At 48.3% G+C, this 23,064-nt stretch overlaps 3 protein-coding genes across 4 annotated transcripts; 2 read left to right on the top strand and 1 right to left on the bottom strand.

Annotated features, from left to right (window-relative positions):
* The first annotated feature begins 449 nt into the window (after window positions 1–449).
* PCP2 (Purkinje cell protein 2) lies at window positions 450–3,080 on the top strand. 2 transcript variants are annotated; one of them, XM_007489547.3, is made up of 4 exons: window positions 450–640; window positions 1,313–1,427; window positions 1,697–1,857; window positions 2,883–3,080. In XM_007489547.3, the coding sequence occupies exons 1-4, from the start codon at window positions 500–502 to the stop codon at window positions 3,000–3,002; spliced, it is 537 nt and encodes a 178-aa protein (XP_007489609.2). In that variant the 5' UTR covers window positions 450–499; the 3' UTR covers window positions 3,003–3,080. The 2 variants fall into 2 exon arrangements, with proteins under 2 accessions (XP_007489609.2, XP_056677997.1); XM_056822019.1 differs by lacking the exon at window positions 450–640 and adding an exon at window positions 664–736.
* LOC100026950 (protein PET100 homolog, mitochondrial) lies at window positions 3,081–11,704 on the bottom strand. Its single transcript, XM_001377361.4, has 4 exons — window positions 11,565–11,704; window positions 4,571–4,657; window positions 4,036–4,068; window positions 3,081–3,594 (listed from the first exon to the last, which is right to left on the bottom strand). Exons 1-4 carry the CDS (start codon window positions 11,589–11,591, stop codon window positions 3,517–3,519), a joined length of 225 nt encoding a protein of 74 aa, XP_001377398.1. The 5' UTR covers window positions 11,592–11,704; the 3' UTR covers window positions 3,081–3,516.
* Window positions 11,705–11,848: 144 nt separating this feature from the next.
* Window positions 11,849–23,064, top strand: XAB2 (XPA binding protein 2). Its single transcript, XM_001377375.4, has 19 exons — window positions 11,849–11,983; window positions 15,070–15,218; window positions 15,378–15,501; window positions 15,607–15,804; window positions 15,935–16,069; window positions 16,492–16,656; window positions 17,800–17,944; window positions 18,067–18,218; window positions 18,478–18,597; window positions 18,688–18,819; window positions 18,915–19,046; window positions 19,792–19,905; window positions 20,752–20,914; window positions 21,083–21,273; window positions 22,026–22,148; window positions 22,242–22,413; window positions 22,520–22,649; window positions 22,777–22,883; window positions 22,968–23,064. The coding sequence occupies exons 1-19, from the start codon at window positions 11,909–11,911 to the stop codon at window positions 23,027–23,029; spliced, it is 2,589 nt and encodes an 862-aa protein (XP_001377412.1). The 5' UTR covers window positions 11,849–11,908; the 3' UTR covers window positions 23,030–23,064.

The raw sequence follows: 23,064 nt of genomic DNA, 5'->3' as shown, positions 1-23,064 counted from the left end.
GGGAAAGGAGGAGAAAGAAGCAGATTCAAGTCCTCCCAATGAGGTAAACAGGGGACCCCATTCAGGTCAGGAAGGTCCGGGTATTAGTACCAGAGCAGCTCCCCATTTTCCCACCCTACCTGGTTGTTCCCTTGTGATCTCCAAGTCCTGCCAGGTCTCAGATCTCTTGATTGTACCAACACGACTCTTAATTAGCAGGTATCTCATTAGCTAGGCCAGTGTCTCCTAAGGCTTAAAGCCAAAAAGGAGGCCACTGACCCAGTTTTCAGTTTGAGGACGGAGGAGGATGAAAAGGGATACCTAGGGACAAGGCCCTAGTTAAGGTGAAGGGGCTACAAAGTAATGGGGGGGGGCAGAGGCAATCCAGAATCTAGAGGAGGGGGGAGGGTTTGATTCTCCCAACGGAGTAACTTGTTCCCAAACACCTCCTTCAGACTGTGATCTAGGCCATTGAAACTGGCACCAACAGATGTTTCTCCCCAGAGCCAGCTGAAGCTGCATGGCTGTAGCCAGAACTAGCCTGATTTGGGGGTCTCTGGGGGCACGGGTGGGAGTGGAGACAGTGAAGGGAGGCAAGCCATTTATATCACTCACACTGGAGTCTTGTGCCAGAGAGCAGGCAGTGCAGCTTCAGATCATGGTAAGATGGGCAGGGCAGCACAGGGTCACCTACCACCATCATTAGGGCAAGAGAAAAGAATTTTCTTTACTTCTTTATGAAGATGGGGGCAAAAAGGTGTTCCTGCCCTCCCTCACAGACCTGGAAGAATCGGAAACCTAGACTGGGGAAAGGATGGAGTACCAAGAACCTGGGCCACAAGAAGGGGGGGGGGGCAGGAGGGGGCAAGACTGGGGAGCACAGTGGGTGTGCTGGAGGGAGATGGAGTGGTAAGGGAGTAAGCAAAGGTGGGGAAGGAAAAGCACCGGACTCCCCTGTCCTCATGGGCTGGAGCATAAAAGCTCTCAGCTTCCTCTCCCCATTTGATCCCAGGTAATGTCAAAAGTCAAGAGGTTTGGCAGGGGAGTGCAATAAAAGCAGCCAGGATGAACCCAGCCCAGCGCTACCTCCTTGACGTTAGGAAGAGCTAGTCAAATCCTGAGTGAGATGCTACTGCTGGTGACTTTGGAGGCCATTTAACCTCTCTAGGCCTGTCTTGTCATCATCATTGTCTGAAAAACGAGGGGAGAGGTGGGGTTGAATTCAGCCTCCAAGATGCTTTAGATCACTGAATCTATGACCCCTAGAAGAGAGGAGGCTCTCAGGATTGGAAGAGGATAGTGCCAGGGCTAACCCCAGTCCCTAATCCCTCAGGCAGGGACTCCAGAGGAGGATGGATTCTTCAACCTGCTAACCCACGTCCAGGGTGGTCGGATGGAGGAGCAGCGCTGCCCCCTGCAGACTGGACCAGGCCAGGGGCCACCCAACAGTGAGTGAACTGGAATGAGTGTGCATTTTGTGTAACAATGTGCCCAGGTAACCCTCCTAGAATTATAACAAGGCTCCAGGATTGTTTTCTGTAGGACTGCAGTACCCCAGGCACTTCATGAGGCTTCGGGGCTCCTTCCCCTAACTCCCAGGCATCCACCTTTCCAGACTCTCTCAGTAGATGAAGCTATTGCAGTTGGTCAAAAAATGCTGCAGTGTTCAGGAGTAAAACTAGTCTCTATTCTGCCCCCTTTCATCATCTTCTTTTAGAGAGCAGTCGCAGTCGAAGCCGCAGCCCTAGCCCCAACCCCGTTGCCCCTCCAGAGATGGACAACCTGATGGACATGGTGGCCCACACCCAGAGACGCCGTATGGATGACCAACGTGTCACCATCAACTACCTCCCTGGCTTCCAGTCTGGGGCCCCCAAGGTACAGGGTCATGGGTTGAGCCTGGGAGAGAAAAACAGGTTCTTGAATCAGCAGGGGGAAAGCTGGGAAGCAGAGTGCCTGGATTATAGACAACACATTCAGATTCTGAACTCTGGGAAGAATGAATGGGAGGGAGAGAGAAAGAGAGGTGGGGGGAGAGGGAGGGAAAGGGAGAGAGAGGAGACCATGTGTGTATGTGTGAATGTGTACGTGTGTGCACACACACACACCAGGCATTGGTTCCTGGTCAAAAGAGCTGTAAAGGCTGGGCAGTGGAGGTTAAGTAATTTCCAGGTTTGGCTCTTTCCACTACGCCACCTAGCTGACCCTGGGAAAGGTTTTTGTGGGGGCAGGGAATGAGGAAAGGAGAAGGTGGAAGGGTTTGCTCTACTTCCTCTCTGCCACCCCTTGTCAATCTCTGGTCTCCCTGCTCTTAACTCTGGGCATCCTAGTCCCACAAAAGGGGAGGTGACACTCTGAAAAGAGAAACCTGACATCCTGGACCCCATATCCCCGAGACTCCAAGAATCAAGACTTTCCCCCAGCTTCTACTTCAGTCCCCACACTCCTTTTTCCTCCTTGCCATGAAGCCATAAGTCGATTCCCCTCACTCTAAGATAACTTTGGTGGCTGTTCTGGGGGCTCCTCTTAGGTTCAGAAGACCCAGGGGGAGTAAGGAAGAACCCACTGCCTTTATCAATAATGCAGACAGACTCGGAGAGTACTGTTTAGTTTCCTTTCTGGGGAAGGCTTGTGTCTGCCATTACTGAGGCCAGACCAAGAGGGAAGTAAGCCTGGGAAGGAGAGGATAATGTAGCACAAAGGACTCTGGGAATCTCCTTTCCAGACCCAGCTCTGTCACTGAATATGTAACCATGGGCAAGTCCTCATCTTTCTTTGGGCCTCAATTTCCTAATATATAAAATGAGGGGACAACTTCTCTTTCAGTGGTCTCTGCCAGCCCAGACATGCCTCTGTTCCCCAAAAGAGCACCTCTAAAGCTGGTCCTCCCTTTGTCCCCACAGGATGGTGTTCAGCAAGGAACTGGGAATCGCAGCCACCACCCCCTACTGGTTCCTCAAGACCCCTCTGCTCTCACCTTCCGAAGGAACAGCAGCCCCCATCCCCAAACCACTGGCCCCTGAAGGCTAAGGCCTGACTGGGCTTCCACACTCGCCTACCAATCCCACACCACCAAATAAAAGGCTTTTACAAACACCAAATGAAGGGTCAGACTGAGTTGTTATTGTCAATGGATTAAAGAACTGGAGTGGAAGAATATAGGATTTTGCCTCATCTCCCTTTGGACTCAGATTCTGGACCCTGAATGGCTCCTAGCTATTCCTGAAAGGAAAAGACCAAAGTGGGGGAAAGGCAAGGGGTTAATCATATGTGATTGGTGATGCATCTGACAAGTCAGTCTAGGGCAAAAGAGAATTCTAGGCCATAGAGATCTCAAGGTACATGGGGAGCAGGGGACTAAGCAGGGGATATGTGGCCTCTAGAATTACTCATCAGAAGGCAGAGAAGGAAAGAGTTCCCTTGCTAGAGCTGGGTCTGGAGTCTAGGAGTCCTACCTCCTAACCCTTCACCTCTGCTGGGCAACAGCTAGGCTTTGGGTAGAGGGACAGGGCACTAGATTTCCAAATAACTTCCACATCACTGCTGGGCAGTTCGGAGTAGCCTTTCTTCACGTTGCTTCCGCATCCGCTCCTTGAATTCTTCTAGCTCCCGACGCTAATGTGGGTTGGAGGAGCATGTCAGAGGAGAATGCAGAGTTACAGCCTTGGACCAGGCCCTGGCCCACCCTCCCTAGAACCCAGCCCAACACCAGTGGGGAGTATGTTGGGGTATATGTGAGAGAAGACTAGAATCCCCAGGTAATCCTCTCCAACCTCCATTCAGGCTCCATTCAGCTTTACTTCCCTAGGATCCCATGGGCTAGGTGCCCCTTCCTAGGCTATAGACTGATGGTACTTGAACCTAACTCTTACCCATTCCCCTCCTGAGGATACCCCAGCTTTTCCTGAATCCACAGCAGGAGTTTGAGCTCAGTAGTTCTTACCTAAAATTAGGCTTTCACATTACTGAGTGAGGGCTGAGACAGACCTACAGCCACTGCCATCCCAACCCAACAATTCCTCCCCTTGCATATGATGGGGAAACTCAAAGATTCACCTGGTCTTCTCGCTCCGGAGGGAAGATCTCCCGCTGCAGAAAGAGAAGAAGTTGCTGGAGGTCAGAGAGAAGACCAGGGACAGGCATAGCATTCCCCCCCACTACCACCACCCCCAGTAGGGTCAGAAGAGAAAGGAAAATAGTGTCCCTTTCTAGGCAAGAGAGTCCTCTTAGGACACTTGACCACTCATAGAGAGAGTTCTATATCAAGCAAGACATCTTTCCTCCAATATTTATTCTGTTTGGATGAACATGGTTGAAGGTGTGATTGGCACTAAATATCAGAGCAAGAAGGGGTCTCAGAGCCCATGGCATCCAGCCCACTTATTGTTTAAAATGGCCACAGCATAGATCGACAGCAAAACTAGCAAAAGAATCTAAGTCTCCAGACTCCCAGTCCAAGGGCATTTCAATGCCTCACTAGATACAACCATCATCTAGGGAGGCACTGTAAGTCTGGCTTCTAAGGCCACAGGATATAGGGACCAGAATACATTCCCTATTCATTGGCCCCTCTATACCAAGCCTAGGATACCTTGCGCCGGATGACATATTCCTCAAAATATTCAGCTTGGTTGGAGATCCAGAACATGGCCACCGGGAAGGTGAGATACAGTGTCATCTATAAAAGCACAGATGAGAGAACATTAGAACAGAGGGCATGTCTTCCTACTGCTTCAAGGTCAAACTTCTCAAAAACATTCACCTCCAGAAGTCCATGTGATACACTCTCTAACAAGAATGAAATTTAAAACAAAAACGAATCACCCATATAGGGAATATGGAGAACCCCTTGGACTTGCTTCCATGGAACACCAACTAGGAGGCACATAGCTAGCTTCAATATCATTTGTCAAGACTAATGAACAACTATATATAAAACTATTCTCATTTTGTAGAATTTCAGATTTAAACAAAGATTCTCCTATTTGAGAAAGTAAATTTTTGAGTTACTGGGGGTTTTTTTATTTTAGAAATTCTTTTGCTACATTATTTTCCACATAGAATTCAAATTTATCTTTAGCCTTTTAAAGCCTTGATTGCTTGTGAAATTTCTTATTCTTACGGATTTTTAAAAACATATCTACAGTCACAAATTTATTTTGAGAAATAAAAAGCCTACTTTGAAACACCTCTATGCTGAATTCTTCTAAGTCCTTACTATCTCTCCCTGCAGTCTTTCCTGAATCTGCCAGGGATCTTAGCTTTCATATACCTGTAAAACAGAAAGTGTCTCGGAGGCAAGCAAGGATATTCTGTTTTTGTCTTTGTGTCCTCAGTGCCTCAATCAGAGCTTAGCACACAACAGGCACCTCATATTTGGTGAAGTGAATCCTCGACTATTAAGGGTAAAATTAGAGTTGTTGACTGAATATATTATATTAGTGGTCACCAGGGATTTAAATTCAATCCCAATACAATACTCAAGTCAGTTTGGGTTTTTTTTTATGGTGGTTTAATTGCAATAGTAGGAAGAAATTAAGACGAAGAGAGAGAGGAAAGGGTATAAGATTTCTCCGGCCTAGCCTAAGCCAAGGGGAGTTCAGAGGCCTCAGCCAAGGAACCTTCTCAGAAGATTAAATCTAGCTGGGCTTCTAGCCACGAGGCCTCCCCCGAGATGAGGGGCCTCCTAGGAGGATAGTGCTTTTCAGTAGGTCAAGGAAAGGAGGAATCAGCCTTACCACTCACCAAGGCCACTCAGGGAAGATGCCTCACCTAAACCACGCCATAGAGCCAAATGCCACAAGCACGCCAAAACGGCGCCCAGAGCTCCCAACACCAGGAGATAGCAATCACAGGAAGTGATACAAAATATATAGGCAGTTCTTTACATTACTTCCTGTATCTCACATGTACCAATGGTGGCTTAAGTTTGGCTTAGGACAGCCCAGTGGGTCAGTCAGTTGCTTCTGATTTGTCTCTTGCTAGCACATGCTGGTCATAGGCCTTCCTCCCCAATACTTAATCCTTGAGTGGGGGTGTATACATTCCTGGTTGCTAAAATTCCAAAGACTAAGCAGGGTGAAGTCAATCTAAAATTTACACCACCAAACACTTGAATTTGTCCTGACCACAGTCACCAATTAATTTCTGATCTGCCAAATCCAAGAGACTTTTCTGGGTTCCTCTCTTCTGTGTTTTTTCTATATGGTGTTTTTGCCACTATTCACCAAGAATTCTTTTTTTTTTTAAATCCTCACCTTCCTTGGAATCAATACTAAATATTGGCCTAAGGATAGACAATAGAAGTTAAGTGACTTCCCCAGGGTCACACAGCTAGGAAGTGTCTGAGGCCACATTTGAACCAAAGAATTCCCATTTCTATGGCTGGCTCTGAATCCACTTAAGCCACCTAGCTGCCTGATACACCAAAAATTCCTAACCATTTGGTATCACAATCCCTTTTGACAATCTGGTGAAGACCAGGGAACCCTCCTCAGAATACTGTATTAAAATCACCAAAGAAAATGCTAAATTTCAATTAGAGGTTAATTAAAACAAAAATGATGTTGTCTTTTTTCACACCTGAATTCACCAACCCCCTGAAATCTATCCAGGATGCCAAGTTAAGGAACCTGATCTACTCCAGAAATCACAGAGTCCCAGCTCTAGAGCTCGAAGGCATCAGAGACCATCTGGTCCAATCTCCTTTATTTTATACATGGGGAAACTGTGAACCTGTGTGGCTGGGGCAACTCTACACTTTCTAGGTTATCCTGTTTCTTTTACAACTTTTTTCTCTCTCTTCACTGGTTTTTCATTTTTTTCATAATTACTTAATGTGGCTACTCTCAAGGATCTGCCCTGGGCTTTCTTCTTTTCCCCGTTGGCAATATTTACCTCCAAAACTTTGACTACCCCTCTGATGAAGATGCACCTGAAATCTGTACCTCTAGTTCTGACCTTCTTTCAGAGTCCCAGCCCTGCAGTGCTGCAGCTGCCTTAAGGGCATTTGTACCTGGAAGTCAGGCTGGCACCCAAATTCAACATGTCCAAAATTTAGCTTGCTATCTTTCCCCCAACCCTACACTTCCTTTGGATTACACTATTTCTCTGGGGGCATTATTCACTGTTCATGGAATTTCCCAAGTCCGTAACTTGAGGGCCTCTCTGACTTGTGCTTTTACTTACCTCTTTATATAATCAGACCCCAAGTCCTGTTGATTCCTCCTCAGCCATATCATACTTAGGTCTTTCTTCTCCTTTTTCTATCTCACCGATAGCACCTCAGCCCAGGTCCACTTGGTCTACTGCAGCAATCAAACTGCTCTTATCACTCTCATTCTCCCAAGATAGATCTTTCTACCACTCCCAGAATCATCTTAATAATGACAAGAGCTCATATTTATACAATGTTTTTAAGTCTACCAAGCCCTTGTTCATGACAACCCTGTGAGGTAGGTGGTCCAATCAATTGATTTTTACAGGAGGAAACTACACTTATGTGACTTTCTACCAGCTATCATCATAGGCAAGTCAATAATCCTGTCAGCACCTCTATTTCCTCTTTGTAAAAGAGGCCCAATAATAATCATCCCATCTACGCCCAGGGCGGCTGCCCCAACAGCACTTTATTGCCCAGGGTCAGAGACATGGAAAGGGAGAGCTAGAATCTGAACTCAGGTTTTTAAATTGTGAGTTCAGTGTACTTTATTAAGCATCTACTGTGTGCCAGCACTGTGCTAACTACTGGGAATATAAAATTGAAAATAGCCCCTTAGGAAATTTACAGCTAATGTAATATAAGAAAATGTGTATAAAGATATATATATATATATATGACACAGGTAGATACAAAGTACACTTAATCTAAAAAAAAATTCTTTAGGGTTACATTTAATTATTCATTCTCTTACCTTTCACATAGAGTTACCAGATCCTGTTGATTGCAACATGAGGCAGCTAGCTGATGCTATAGATGTGAACACCAGGCCTAGACTCAGGGGAACCCGAGTTCAAATCTTGCCTTAGATACTTCCTGTATGACTCTGGGGAAGTCACTTTACCTCTTGCAGTTTCCTCAATTGCAAAATGAGATTAATAATAGCACCTGCCTCCCCAAATTGTTGTGGGGATACAATGAAATAATCATCAAAAAGCCCTTAGCATAGTGCTTGGCACATAGTAGGATCTAGACAGGTGTTAGCTATTGGCATTATCATTATCTGCTATATCCGTCCCCTTCTCTCTGCTCCTAGTAAGAACCTCAACACCTTCTGAGTGGACTACTGCAATAATGTCCTAACTGGTCTCCTTGCCCCCAATCTCCTTCACTACAATTCATCTTCCACATGGTTACCAGATTCATATTCCCAAAGCACTGGCCAAGAGAGGGTAAGTGATTTAAAATGCCCATGGTCTGAGTCAGTAAATGCCTGAGTCTGGATTTGAATTCAGGTTAGCCTACCTCTGAGTCCGGCCCTCATCCACATTATTTCAGGGAGCCAGGGAAGCTTTTACTACCAAAGAAGCATTGGTAGTTCCCCATCCTTTTTTTTGGATAAAATGCAAGCTCTTCTATTTGGCATTTCAAGCCCTCTCCAATCTCTTCAAATTTTCCTTTTGTAATATTTCCTATTGTAATATTTAACACAATTCCCCCTTACCCATTTTACACTCAAGCCATACTAGATATTTCCCCAAAATGAAATTCTCTCCTTCCCTCTCCTTCTTCCATGTCTCCTATGCCAGGCACACTCTCCCTCATCACCTCTGCACTGGGGTTTCTCATGTTTCCTTTGGTGCCTGGCTCAAGCACCACCTCCAGAATTTTCCTATTTCCTCCAGCTGTTAATGCTGCCCACTATAACTCTGTATGTATCTTGTAGTTCTAATTCACTTCACCCCACAGCAGACTGTAAGATTCTTGAAGGCAGGGGCTAGATAGTTTTTGTCTTTGTATTCCCAGCACCTAGTTCAGTACCTGGCATGCACATAGTAGGAATCCAAGAAATGTTCGTAGAACTGAATTAGATTCCATTCTTTCCCTACCTTAAAGCTATCCTTCCCAAGACTTTCAAAATAATCTCTCATGCACAGATTTGACTCAAGGACCTTTAGTAACTCCTTATGGGCTACTAAGTAAAGTCCAAACTATTTTACTCCAATCTTGGGTCACTCACCCTATTTTATCCCTTCCAGAAAAACTGGACTATTCAAAATCAAGAATATTGGAGTTGGCAAGAAAAAAGTTGGAAAAAATCTTATCTAGTTCATATCTTAATAGGAATCCCATCTAAAACATTCCCCAACAAGTAAAAAAAAAACAAACACTTTTCAAAAAAAGATAATAAAATCTGCAAACTCTACACTAGAAACTTTGACTTCCTGGGCAAATACTAAACTGCAACAGCAAAGTGATGGTTAAGAAACATCCAGAAAAGGAAACAGTGACTACAAAGAGTCAGTTTAGCTTCAAGCCAGACTAACTTTATTCCCTTTTCTGAAAGGGTTATCCACAGCTTAAACTGTGGATATGGTTTACTCGGACTTTAACAAAGTATTTGATTTTTTTAAAAAAACCTTTACCTTTCATCTTAGAATCAATACTATGTACTGGTTCCAAGGCAAAAGAGCTGTAAGGGGTAGGCAATGGGGGTAAAGTGGCTTGCCCAGGGTCACAAAACTAGGAAGTGTCTGTCTGAGGCTAGATTCAAATCCAGAGCCTCCTGACTCTAGACCTGGCTCTCAATCAGCTGAGCCACTTAGCTGCCTCCATCTTATTTCTGTTATGGAAAACATAGGAAGACATGGACTAGACTATAATACAATTAGATGGATTTATAACTTGAAAGGCCAGATTCAAAGAAGCATTGGTGGTTTCCTATCCCCTTGGGGATAAAATACAAACTCTTCTGTTTGGCATTTCAAGCCCTCTCCAATATGGCTCCAAACTCACTTTTCAGATTTTTCTGTTATAATATTTTACATTATTCTCGTTTATCCTTACTTATATCAGGGATTCAATGTCAATAAATAGGTCTCCAGTGAAGTGGCCTGAGTAACCCAGGGGGTCTTTGTGGCACTCTGAGCTGTTTAGAATTTTTACCAAAGTCTTGGGACAAAGGAATAGATAGTATGATCATCAAATTTGTGGATGGCACAGAACTGGGAGCTAGCTAAGAAGTTAATATAATAATATACATTCAGCTTGCATCCCAGTACAATGTCATTTGCTTTCTTTACCTTGAGGGCAGTTGCAACAATGCTCCTCAAGCAATGTACCATTCCCTGTGCTTTCTCCTCGAGGATCCTACTGTAGAATGCTACAGGTCTTAAATTTAACCCAAAATATTATGCTAATACCCTTGAAGCTATGCCCTGAGCTTCATGAACATACAAGTGAAACTCTTTTCCCTGAAGTTCCATTGCCCTTCCTGATGCATTTTCTTCGACCTCTGCAGGTCTCCCTTGTTCTTAGAAAATTCCTTGTTTACATGTATCATATGGCAAAGTCAGGATCCAAAAGATCTTGACATGCAAGAATACTGAGCTAAGCCTAAAAAGATGAAATTCAATATAGACAAAGGTCAAGTCTTAGGAAAAAAATCAACTTTACAAGTACAGGATGAAGGTGTCATGGATCACTGGAAGTTTGTCTGAAAAAATTACAAGGCAGCTGGGTAGCTCAGTGGATTGAGAACTAGGCTCCAGATGGCAGGTCCTGGGTCCAAATCTGCCCTCAGATACTTCCTAGCTGTGTGACCCTGGGCAAGCCACTTAATCCCCATTGCCTAGCTCTTACCAATCTTCTGCCTTGGAATACATAGTATTGATTCTAAAGCTGAGGGTAAGGGTTTAAAAAAAATGAAAACTTTTATAGAACTCAGTATAAGTAGTGAGGTGTAGCCATAAAAAAAAAATAATACAATCCTGGTAAGATAGTAAAGACATTAAAGAAAAAAAATATGAAAGACAACATGGAGCCATGGGCAGAAAGCTAGTTTTAGAGCTGGGAAGAACTGATTCAAGACTAGTCTTTAATACATGCGAGCTGAGTGACCTTGGGCAAGTCACTTAATTTGTCCATGCTCTAGGCCAGTCTATAATTATAGGTCAAAACTTTAAAGCACTATGACAATGCTTATAGGCACCACAGTTTAAAGTCACAATGACATCGAGGAATGGAGTTCCTATCACTTGAGGGCTGGTTGAAAGCACAGTGTAGTGTTTAGCCAGAAGAGAAAGCCCTAAGAGACTGGGTAGACTAGTGAGAGGGGAGTTCTGCTAACGGGCCATCACAAGAGCGATCTTTGAGGCGTTATAAAGAGCCTCGGCCGGATTCCAAAAGCATACTTGGGCTCCCCAACAGGCAAAGCAGTCTAAGCACGAGATGGGGATTGGAGGGGGAAGTCAGGAGCGGGGGTAGGGGAGGATCTCATTGGGCTCCCCGTGAGTGGAGGTCTACCGGTCGGCTGTGGAGGGGATTTCTGTTCAGTCTCTAAATTCCATCGCCAGAGGCCCCTGCCTGCCCCAGACACAGACCCTAGGAATTAGTGTCCCACGCGCCCCTAGCCCCCGGCACTGACCCGAAAAACCTCCAACTTCACCCCCATCCTGGCAGCTCGACGACTGCTTCCGCCAGTCTTTGAAGCCAAATCCGCCCAAACCTAGACCTCGCAGCAAAACGTGTGACCATTGCCCAGCGTCCAAACCAGAGGCTGAACTCTATTGGTTGAGGAGACCCAAACGGAAGCGTGCAAAGAAGGTAGGTATCCCTCCTCTTCTCCGAGTTCTGAGCAGACGGAAGTTATGCTGAGGCAGGGCACGGAAGTGGGCTACGCCAACCAATGAGGAGTGGCTCCAGGACGGGATGGAGGCGGGACCTCTGTGCCCACTCTGGTGACGGCTGCCCGCGAAGGCGCTGGGGAGGATGCCTGAGATTGGTGATGCCGCCTCAACCGAGGCAAAGCTGAAGACTCGGTCTGAGAGGCCCGATCTCTTTTTCGTAAGTACGAGCGGGAGGAGCGCAAAGGAGCAGTGAGCTACGCGGGGAAGTGGGCGAGCTCTGAAACCTGGGCAGGGGAAGAATCCAGTCCGAAGGAGGCGAGGAATGCGCAGGCGCGACTCCGGCAGCTTGGGATAGTGCGCAAGCGCTCCTAAAAAGAGCTGCGCTCCCCACGATCAGCTTGGTGATCCTCTTGGTTCTCTTCGTGTGGGACTAGCTAGGTGGGGGAGCAGAGGGAATGGTTCAGAGTCCTAGTGAACCATTGCAGCTTCTTGAGCAGAGCAAAGAATAGGATCAGAACTTCATAGAATCCCCCACTTACAGGATACTCTTACTTGTTACAGATACTGAGAATCTGCTCAAAAATCCTCAGCCCAGCTAGGGGCAGCTAGGAGGCTCAGTGGATTGAGAGCCAGGCTTAGAGACAGGAGATCCTGGGTTCAAATTTGACCACAGACACTTCCTAGCTATGTGACCTGGGCAAGTCACAACCCCACACTTCCCTTGCTTAGCTCTTCTTTACAGCTCTTTGCCTTGGAACCAGTACACAGGACAGAAGACAAGGATTTTTTTAAAAACATTTTTAAAAATCTTCAGTCCATGGTCTCCCCAGTAAAGCTTAGATCCCTTTGCTTAACATTCCAGGCTTGCCACAATCCAGCATTATTTACTCCCTTCTTGAAATATGGGGCTTTCAAACTGATCAGCCTCTGCTTTGTATGGCCTGTGTTCTTGCCTGCATGTTGTTGCTCATCCTGCACCTGGGATGCTCTATCTGCTTTTCTTCACCTATTGGATTCTAGCTTCCCTTTAAAGCCCAACCCATACATCCTCTCCTCAAGGAAGCTTTCTTGGATCTTCTCTCCCTCAGCCTGATATCATCACACGACCCTTTGCTGCAACACTTATTCTGTCATTTTATCTATTGTAGTTGTCTGGTTTGAGGCTTTATCTTTCTGTCAAACTGTAAGCAACACAAGGGCCGGGACAAAGTCACGTCATGGTAATACTCTTCGAGTATGTGAAAAACTTGTAAAGAAGGAGGGATTCTGTTGTCTTTTTTCCTGCTTGTTCTCAGGAGGCAGAGCTAGGAGCAATCAATAGAAATTAAAAAGCAAATCCAGGTTGATGTGAGGAAAAACAAACTTACAGTTAGAGCTGTCCCAAGAAGTTTTAAGTTCTCCATCACTGGACATCTTCATACTAAGGGAGCATGATCACTTTTGGGGTAGAGCTCTGGGGCTAGAGTCAGGAAGATCGAAATTCAAATCTAACCTCAGATACTTCCTACCTATGTGATCCTGGGCAGATCACATACTCTGCCTCAGTTTCTTCATCTGTAAAATGGGTAGCATCTACTTCCTAACTGTTGTGAGGATCAAATGAGACATTTGTAAAGTGCTTAATATAGTGTCTGGCCCATAGTAAGCATTATAGCTAGTGAGTTAGCTATTATTATAATCATTACTTTTTAAAATAGTAATAGTTAACATAGTAAGTTAAGCTAGTGAGTTAGCTATTATTATAATCATTACTTTTTAAAAACCTCTTACCTTCTATCTTAGAATCAATACTGTTTATTAGTTCTAAGGCAGAAAAGGAGTGAGGGCTAGGCAATTGGGGTTAAGTAGCTTGTCCAGGGTCACACAGCTAGGAAATGTCTTGAGGCCAGATTTGAGCCCAAGATACCTCCCATCTCTTGGCCTGGCTCTTAATCCACTGAGCCACCTAGCACTTCCTCTATTGTGATTACTTTTCTAGAACTTAGCACAATGCCTGGTCCATAGTAAGTGCTTTGTGAATGTTAGCTATTATTGTTGTTATTATTGTAGTTCTTAGCACAGTAGCTGGAATATAATAACACTATATAAATATTAGCTCCTATTTTAAGTGCAGGGACTGGATGCTCTGTTCTTTTCATGCTCCCATTTGCGGTTTTCTTGACAAAGGTACTATAGTGGTTTGCCATTTCCTTCTCTAGGGGATTAAGGCAGACAGAAGTTAAGTTAAGTGACTTGCCCAGGATCACACAGCTAGTGAGTAAAATCAGATTTGAATTTGGGTCCTCCTGATTCTAGACCCAGCACTCTATCCATGAGCCATTTAGTTGCCCCACTACAACAACTGTATGCCCTTTGAAGTCCTTTCAGCTCTTAAGATTCTGTGCTTACTACATGTTGTATAAGTGTCCTACAAAGCGCTCTGCTGTGGGTGGCATTTAATAAAAATGGGAGTGAATTGAATTGCAGCAGAGCTGGCTCTGAGATGCAACCTTCTGATAGTCTAGTGGAATAGAGGGAGATGGAAAGATGAGAGCCCAGGAGGAAGCTGTTGCTCTGATGAGTAGGAATGGAGAGAAAAGAGAGGATGCTGCAAGTGTTTCTAAGGACTACTGGGCCAGAAGCAGAGGCTGGGTAACATAAGGAAATGGGGTATTTCAGGATTTTGAGTTGGAAGATGACTATCATATAGAACCTAGAAACAAGGAAGAACCCTACAGAATATCACAGTCACAAAGAGACAGTCTCAGGGTTGGACGGGACCTCAGTGATTTTCTAACCCAACCAATTGAGTATAATTCTGTCTACCCCAAGCTTATAGATGATCACCTAGCCATTGCATGAAGGCTTCAAGAGAAGGGGAACCCACTCCCTGCAAAGATAGCTCCTCCTACTTCTCCAGCGATTAGGACAATTTTCCTGACATCAGACCTAAATAGGCCAGCGTGGCCAGTAACCTGCAAGCTGGGTGCTTGCGCAAAGAGGAAACAGGAATTTAGTGAGTAGAGCAACAGGGAGTTTGGAGTGGGGCTTTGAAATAGGAAGGCACAGGTCTAATCCTCTTAATTCAGAAATGAACCTGAAGCCTGAAAAATGAAGTGACTTCTTAAGACCATACAGTAAGTGTAGAAGGTGGGATTTTAAGCCATGTGTCCTGACTACAAATGCAAGCCTGTCTCATTCCCACTACTGGGGCACAGTGAGAGGGAGACCAGCCTGGGGTGGGGAGTTAGAATTCAGGGTGACAGACCTGGGAAGGAAAAGGCAGTTTGGTTGAGCAGCTCTGACCCCCTTGTCTCTCCCTAGGAAGAGGAGGATTTGCAGTATGAAGAAGAAATCCTTCGCAACCCTTTCTCTGTCAAGTGTTGGTTTCGCTATATTGAGTTCAAGCAAAGTGCATCTCAGGCTGTACTCAACCTGCTTTATGAGCGAGCCCTCAAGGAGCTACCAGGGAGGTGAGGACCTTCCCTCCTTTTTTCCCCCCCTCTCTCTTCCCCTACCTCCCTGCCTCTGCTTCCCCACAGAACACTTCAGGATGAGAAGGGAGCTTGAGCAGATAAAAGGGGAAAGGTGATGATGGTGTTTACAAGCATGTTTCATCTCCTGTCCTCCAGTTACAAGCTATGGTACCATTACCTAAAAGCCCGCCGAGCCCAGGTGAAGCGTCGCTGTGTGACTGACCCTGCCTATGAGGATGTCAACAACTGCCATGAGCGGGCCTTGGTTTTCATGCACAAGGTAAGCCCCTGAGGGCTGAAGCCTGGGGTGGTCAGGTGGAATCAGAGGTGGCCAGGGCTGAGGTGATGGGAGCCCCAGAGGAAAGCTGCTTTCTCTCTGGTCCAGATGCCGCGCCTATGGTTGGACTACTGCCAGTTCTTGATGGAGCAAGGCCGTATTACTCGGACCCGGCGCACCTTTGACCGTGCGCTGAGGGCTCTGCCCATCACTCAGCACTCGCGGATCTGGCCCCTCTACCTACGCTTTGTGCGCTCTCACCCTCTGCCTGAGACTGCAGTGCGAGTGTACCGCCGCTTCCTCAAGGTGAGCTAGGGGCTAGGTAGTGCTGCTGTTAAATTGCCCACTGTGTGGGCTGAAATCCCCATTGGAGTGGTCAAGGGGTGAGAGGAGCATGGGGAATCACTGACTGATGTCTTCTTTTGCAATTGCCCAGCTGAGTCCTGAGAGTGCAGAGGAATATATTGAATACCTGCGCTCCATTGACCGGCTGGATGAGGCAGCCCAGCGCCTGGCAACTGTGGTCAATGATGAAAGATTTGTCTCCAAGGAAGGAAAATCCAATTATCAGGTCAGACTCCAGCCATCCCCCTGCCTTCAGCCCCCTTCAGAGCTCCCAGGGCCTTGCCCTCCCCACACAAACGCTTCCACAGCCACACAGTCACATAATGAGCATGAGATTGCCCAGATATGGAGTCGAGAAGGACCTGGCAGATCATCTGGTTCAACTCCTCACTTTACAGATGAGGAAACTGAGGTCCAGAGAAGAGAAGAGGCCATCTGCGATCACCTAGGTAATAAGCAGCAGGGCCAGGTCCTTCGACTCCAGATCTGGGGGTCTCTTCATCATATCTGCTGCCTCCCCTAACTGGTGTGACCTTGTGATCACCCTCTCCGTCACTGACACACACATGCCCCCACACCTCCAAGCAAAGGCCAAGGGAGCTGCAAGAGCCTGGGGCTGAGCCCTTCACTCTCCCCTCTCTTCTTCAGCTCTGGCATGAACTGTGTGACCTGATCTCCCAAAACCCAGACAAAGTGCAGTCCTTGAATGTGGGGGCCATCATCCGGGGGGGGCTCACCCGCTTCACAGACCAGCTCGGCAAACTCTGGTGCTCCTTGGCGGACTACTACATCCGAAGTGGACATTTTGAGAAGGTACCAAGACCAGGTCTGGGGTGGGACCCCCAGGGACATGTATGGGGCCCTTTTAGATTGAAGCACTTGGCCTGCCAGGGCCATCTCCCTGCAGCATGAGTCTGACTCAGTCCCTCTTCCACTCCAGAACCTTAAGTAGTAATAGCTCACATTGGGTAAGCACACTGTGTGCCAGCCCTGTACTAAGCACTTAATGTTCATTTGACCCTCATATTAACCCTGAGAAGCAGGTGCTATTATTATTTCCTTTTTATAGATGATAAAACTGAGACAGAAGGGTTAAGTGATTTGACCAGGGTCACACAGGTGGGAAGTATCTGAGGCTGGATTTGAAATCAGGTTTTCCTGACTCCAGGCCTGCACTATGTGGAGTGCACCTCCAGCACTTTGACTCCCTATTGTCTCCAAAATAAAACGAAAGCTTTAGCTTGGCACTTAAAGCCTACCTTTTCCAGACTTGATTCATGCTACTCCCTAGCCTTCCTTCTTTGTTCGGCCAAACTGGCCCATGTATTGTCACTCCCCCTTAATGTTCCATTCCCCATTTCCTGCCTCCCCCAGAGCTCTCTGTGCCCCACACCTGGGGTATCCCACCTTCCCTTCTCCTCCTCAGGAGGACTTATGAACCACCTTTCAGGGGAAGGCTTTCCTGGCCACTGTGGCGGGTGTTCTCTCCCTCCTACTCCTCCATTGGCCACATAGTTCTTGTCTGTTTCTATGTTTTATCTCTCCTCTGGTAAAATGCAGGCTCTTTGAGTGCAAAAACTGGTTTCTACTTGGCCTTTGAATCTTTTATGCCTTGTATATAGTAGGCATTTAATAAATGCCAATTAGATTGAACAGCATTTCAAAGTTTTTTCTTTTTCAATTGACAGACATTTATTTAACTTTCAAGTTAAATAAACACTACAGTGTTTCCTTCACAAAAGGCTTAGGGGATATGTAGGGCAAGTATCCTCCCTATTATTGAGTTGTGGAAAGTGACTTCCTCAAGATCACAAAATATGTCAGTCACAGAACCGGGGCTCTTTACTGGCCTCTCCCTAGCCCCTCACCCTGGGCATGACCCAAGATGGGCGTGTCCTATGTCCAGGGAGGGGCCAGTTCTGGAGGCTGTGTTTCTGATGTCTTTCTGCATCTCAGGCCCGAGATGTATATGAGGAGGCGATCCAGACAGTGATGACCGTACGGGACTTCACCCAGGTGTTTGACAGCTATGCCCAGTTTGAGGAAAGCATGATCGCAGCCAAGATGGAAACAACTTCAGAGCTGGGGCGGGAGGAAGAAGGTACGGTGCAGGGTGTGGGGTGGCAGGAAGGGAACCAGAGGGACCAAGCTATGCAGTCTGGGGATGGGGGTTACCTTGGAGAGGCTTTTCATTTTCCTGCTGTTCCATTGCTTTTGCCTCAGATGACATAGACCTGGAGCTACGCCTGGCCCGCTTTGAGCAGCTCATCAGCCGCCGGCCCCTCCTCCTCAACAGCGTCCTGCTGCGCCAGAACCCACACCATGTGCATGAGTGGCACAAGCGAGTGGCCCTGCATCAGGGCCGACCCAGAGAGGTGAGGAGAAAAGAGTTCCCCCACACACCCTACCCACAAACTTTCCAAACCCGGAGTGTCTCCCCCTTCCTCTATTCCCCATCTTGACCTGTTTAGTCAGACGCACCCATGGCCCTCTGAGGTGTCCTTCCACACCTAGAGCCTCTCCCTCCTCTCCTCCCCCTGCCTGCCCCTCCCAGACCCCCCCCCCAACCTCCCAGTATCGCACAGGCCTGCCTCCCCAGGCATGTAGCCAAGCCCTCCCTTCTGCCTCCTCCAGGTCATCAATACATACACAGAGGCCGTGCAGACTGTGGATCCCTTCAAGGCCACGGGCAAACCCCACACACTATGGGTCGCCTTTGCCAAGTTCTACGAGGATAATGGGCAGCTGGATGATGTGAGCTAAGGCCAGAAATGGGGATGGGGGGGAGCCTGGGGAGGCCTGGGTCCAGGCGAAGCCTCTGGGTGACTCTTCTTGCCTGCCTAGGCCCGCACCATCCTGGAGAAGGCCACCAAAGTGAACTTCAAACAGGTGGAGGATTTGGCCAGTGTTTGGTGTGAGTACGGTGAGATGGAGCTGAGACACGACAACTATGACCAGGCCCTGCGACTGCTGCGGGTGTGTGGGTGAATACGTGGAGGTCCCTGGGGCAGGGAAGGCCAGAGGGGTGCCTGGAGCAGATGATGACAAATGTATCCCCTTGTTCCCTGCAGAAGGCAACTGCCCTGCCTGCCCGCCGGGCTGAGTACTTCGATGGTTCAGAGCCTGTGCAGAATCGGGTCTACAAGTCCTTGAAGGTGTGGTCTATGCTGGCTGACCTTGAGGAGAGTCTGGGCACCTTCCAGGTGAGTGTTTCCCTGCCCTCTGGACTGCTTCAGCCAGGTCCCAGGAGCCTCAGAATAATCCTGACACAGGCTTCCAATTCACTGCATCATTCCAATTGACTTAGGTTTAGCACATAAGTCACTGTCCCTGGACTGCCAGCGGGCAGCTGAGCAATGTGAGCTGGGGGAGGAGGGCCTTTGTCTATGCTGTGGGAGCCTCCACCCAGTCCTGGTTCCCAAAGCCTTTCCTAAGCCCCGGATGGTAACTTTCAGATCTCCACAGCCCTTTGTTTCCACCCTTCAGGGGCAGATCTAGGAACAATGTGTAAGGCACAGAGTTACGGGTTTGGGGGGCGGGTAAGAACAGCCATCCCAAAGCAGACAGTGGCCTTGGGAGCAATTCCTCTTCACTGGTGAAGAGTGCCTATCAGGGATGAGGGTGTCATGGGATGAGAGGTGGGACAAGAGACATCGGCCTTGGAAACTATGTAGTTCTGTGTTCTGGGCCTCTCTGTTAGCACCTTGGCGCCCACCCCTGCCCTTCCCAGGATGGGCTTTCCCAGTGCAAGCACAAGACTGTCCCCCAGGGGGCTCTTACTGGCTGTTAGATCATTGATGAAGCCCAAACTGTGTGCTGTGCCCTTGGGGAGTAAACAGTCCAGGAGGGGTGAGGCACACCCAGAGCACTGGGCCCCCAAACAGGAACAGCAGACCAGACGGCAGCTTAGGTCTGAGTCCCCTCAGTGACACCTGGTCATGTCCCCAGTCCACCAAGGCCGTGTACGAGCGGATCCTGGACCTGCGCATCGCCACCCCCCAGATTGTCATCAATTACGCCATGTTCCTGGAGGAGCACAGCTACTTTGAGGAGAGCTTCAAGGTGGGCCCGGGCCCCTCGGAAAGTACATAGGGATGACTAGGCCAAGCTTTCCTCACAGGAAAGACACTGGGGCGGGGGCTCCTAGGCATGTTGTGATTACTTCAGGAAGCCTTGTTCAGTGCCTCTGATGGACTGGGGGCAGCACTGGGCTCCAGACACACGGATGGCAGGAGGCGGATTGGAGGAATTTGGAATGTGTCTTCAGCCTGGAGAATCCCTCAGGGGGTGCGATAGTGATCTGCATGTGAGGGCTGTCATGTAGAAAACAGATTAGGTGTGTTCTCTTTGGGCCCAGAGGCAAAACAGGGAGCAATGAGGAGAAGGTACAGAGAGGCAAATTTAGGCCTGACAAGGACAGATTTCTTAATAAGTAGATCTGTGCAAAACGGCCTCAAAGGGCTTCCTCCCCAGTAGTCTTCAGAAAAAGGCAGGGTAACCTTTTGTCAGGTATATCATAGGGGGCATCCTTGTTCAGTGAAGATTAGCCTGTATGGACTCTGGATTAACTATAGGGATTCTTGGATTATATGGAGACAGTGGAAAGATTATGTTGCCTGTTTTACAGATGAGAAAACAGAGGCAGCTGAGGCATAGTGAGCATAGAATTTGGTGTCAAAAGAACCTGCATTTGAATGCAGGCCCTAATTGACCCTGATTGCTGAACAAGATTCTTCTTACTGATTCAGTTTCTTCAGTGCCTGGCAGGGTGGGCAAGCAAAGAACAGGTGGTTGGAGCCATTGAGACCTGGGAAGGGCTCTTGCCCCATACCCTCGGTCCGAAGGCTTCCATCACATCTATGCCAGCATGTTCTGGGGGCAGGTTTCATGTCTCCCCTTCCCTTCTAGGCCTACGAGAGGGGTATCTCACTGTTTAAGTGGCCCAACGTTTCAGACATTTGGAGCACATACCTGACCAAGTTTATCGCTCGTTATGGAGGCCGCAAGCTGGAGCGGGCCCGGGACCTGTTTGAGCAGGCACTGGATGGCTGCCCCCCGAAATATGCCAAAAGTGAGGGAGGCCTTCGGCACTTGGGGAGGGGCTATATGTGAGAGGAGTCCAGGATGGAGATGGTGGGGGAGGTGTATGTTTGTGAGAAGAGAGGGATTTGGGCATGAGGTCAGTGTCAATGTTTCCTGAGCAGCTTGGGGCTCTGACAACCTCCTCTCCCACCCCCAGCTCTGTACCTGCTCTACGCCCGGCTGGAGGAAGAGTGGGGGCTGGCCCGCCATGCCATGGCTGTGTATGAGCGTGCCACCCGTGCCGTTGAGCCCTCCCAGCAACATGAAATGTTCAACATCTACATCAAACGTGCTGCCGAGATCTATGGTGTCACTCATACCCGCAGCATCTACCAGAAAGCCATTGAGGTGCCAGGATGGAGATATGGGTCAGGGGTAGTTGGGATGGGATGCGGCTATCAGAAAGGCCAGGATACAAGAGAAAGCAAAGTCAGGGAGGGTAGCGAAAACGTAGGCCTTGCCTGGCCTGCTATCTGTGGTTTCCTTCCCTGGGGTCCCTCCAACAAGTCCCATCCTCCTGCTTTCTCAGTTTCCACACCTACAGAATGATAGGCTTGAACTACATCCTCTCCGGGCTCCGGTCCATGTTCAAATCCTATAATTCTTTGATCCTGCTTTTTCCTATATCTCATGCTGCAGATTGACCAGTCCTGCCAGCAAGCACAGCAACCCCTAGCCCTCAGAGTCCCCCAAGCATTGACCTGATTTCTATTTCTCAGGCCCGACCCAGTCTAGCCACAAGTTTTAGGGGACATGCACACCTCCAAGAGGTGAAGATGGCGTGATGAAGTTATCAAACGCCATAGAACCCAGAGCTAGAAACCACGCGTGCTAACCGGGCTTTGTCTAAGCTGTTCTCTGCCCAGCCCCGGGTGGGAGTTGGCATCCTTGGCAGGAAGGAGCATGGCTTTTCTGTCAACCATTTCATCATAGAACATTGTTGAGGGAGGTCAGAGGCCCCGGGGGAGCTCATTGCGGGGAGTCATGACCAAGAAATTGCAGTGCTTTGGGTTATCTACTTTGCTTTGGGGCACAGGATTGGGTTGGAGCAAAGTATCTCAGTAGCCCCTTCAGACTTCCCTCTCTTCTCTGGACTTCAGGTGCTGTCGGACGAGCACGCACGAGAAATGTGTCTTCGTTTTGCTGATATGGAATGTAAACTGGGAGAAATTGACCGGGCCCGGGCTATCTATAGCTTCTGCTCCCAGATCTGCGATCCTCGGGTATGGGGGACAAAGCTCACCTGAGCATGGGGATCGGACAAGCAACTGGGGGTGTAAAGAGACCTCCCTAACCCTCTCCCCTTTGCTAATAAGACAACAGGAACGTTCTGGCAGACGTGGAAGGACTTTGAGATCCGACACGGGAATGAAGACACCATCCGTGAGATGCTTCGGATCCGGCGAAGCGTTCAAGCCACGTACAATACCCAAGTCAACTTCATGGCCTCCCAGATGCTGAAGGTGTACAGCAATGCCACGGGCACTGGTGAGCCCAAGCTCAGCCCACAGACTCGATGGCTGCTGACTGCCCTCATTGGTCCATGCGGGGCCCTTCCCAAGAGCCTGACCTTCCCCTTTCTCCCTGACCCTAGTGTCCGACCTCGCCCCTGGACAGAGTGGGATGGACGACATGAAGTTGCTGGAGCATCGGGCGGAACAGTTGGCAGCAGAGGCAGAGCGGGACCAGCCCTCGCGCTCACAGGGCAAGATCCTCTTTGTCAGGTGAGAGCCGGTGACCCCGGGATGGGGAGGGGAGGCTGGGCCTAACCCAAGGACAGTTTTATGGCCCTCAGGAATGTCAGCCTTCGGGTGGGGTGAGGAACTGAAGCCCAGGTTCCCATTCCCACAGGAGTGACGCCTCCCGCACGGAGCTGGCTGAACTGGCCCAGCAGGCCAACCCTGAGGAGATCGAGATAGGGGAGGAGGAGGAAGAGGAGGAAGAGCTGCAACCCAATGGTGAGTGGTGGAGGGGAGTCGGCCATGACAGGGCCCGGCCACTGTGGGATGATCAATTCTCACCTTCCTCCTTCCTGTCCCCAGAGGTGCCGCTGGAGCAGCAGAGTGTGCCAGCCACCGTCTTTGGGAGCCTGAAAGAAGACTGATCCCAATCACCCACAATAAATTCTTTATGTTTGTA

The sequence above is a fragment of the Monodelphis domestica genome, chromosome 3 (assembly GCF_027887165.1).
Source record: "Monodelphis domestica isolate mMonDom1 chromosome 3, mMonDom1.pri, whole genome shotgun sequence".
Classification (NCBI taxonomy): Eukaryota; Metazoa; Chordata; class Mammalia; order Didelphimorphia; family Didelphidae; genus Monodelphis; species Monodelphis domestica.
The sequence above is the reverse complement of the archived record's forward strand: the minus strand, read 5'-3'. Positions and strand labels throughout refer to the sequence as shown.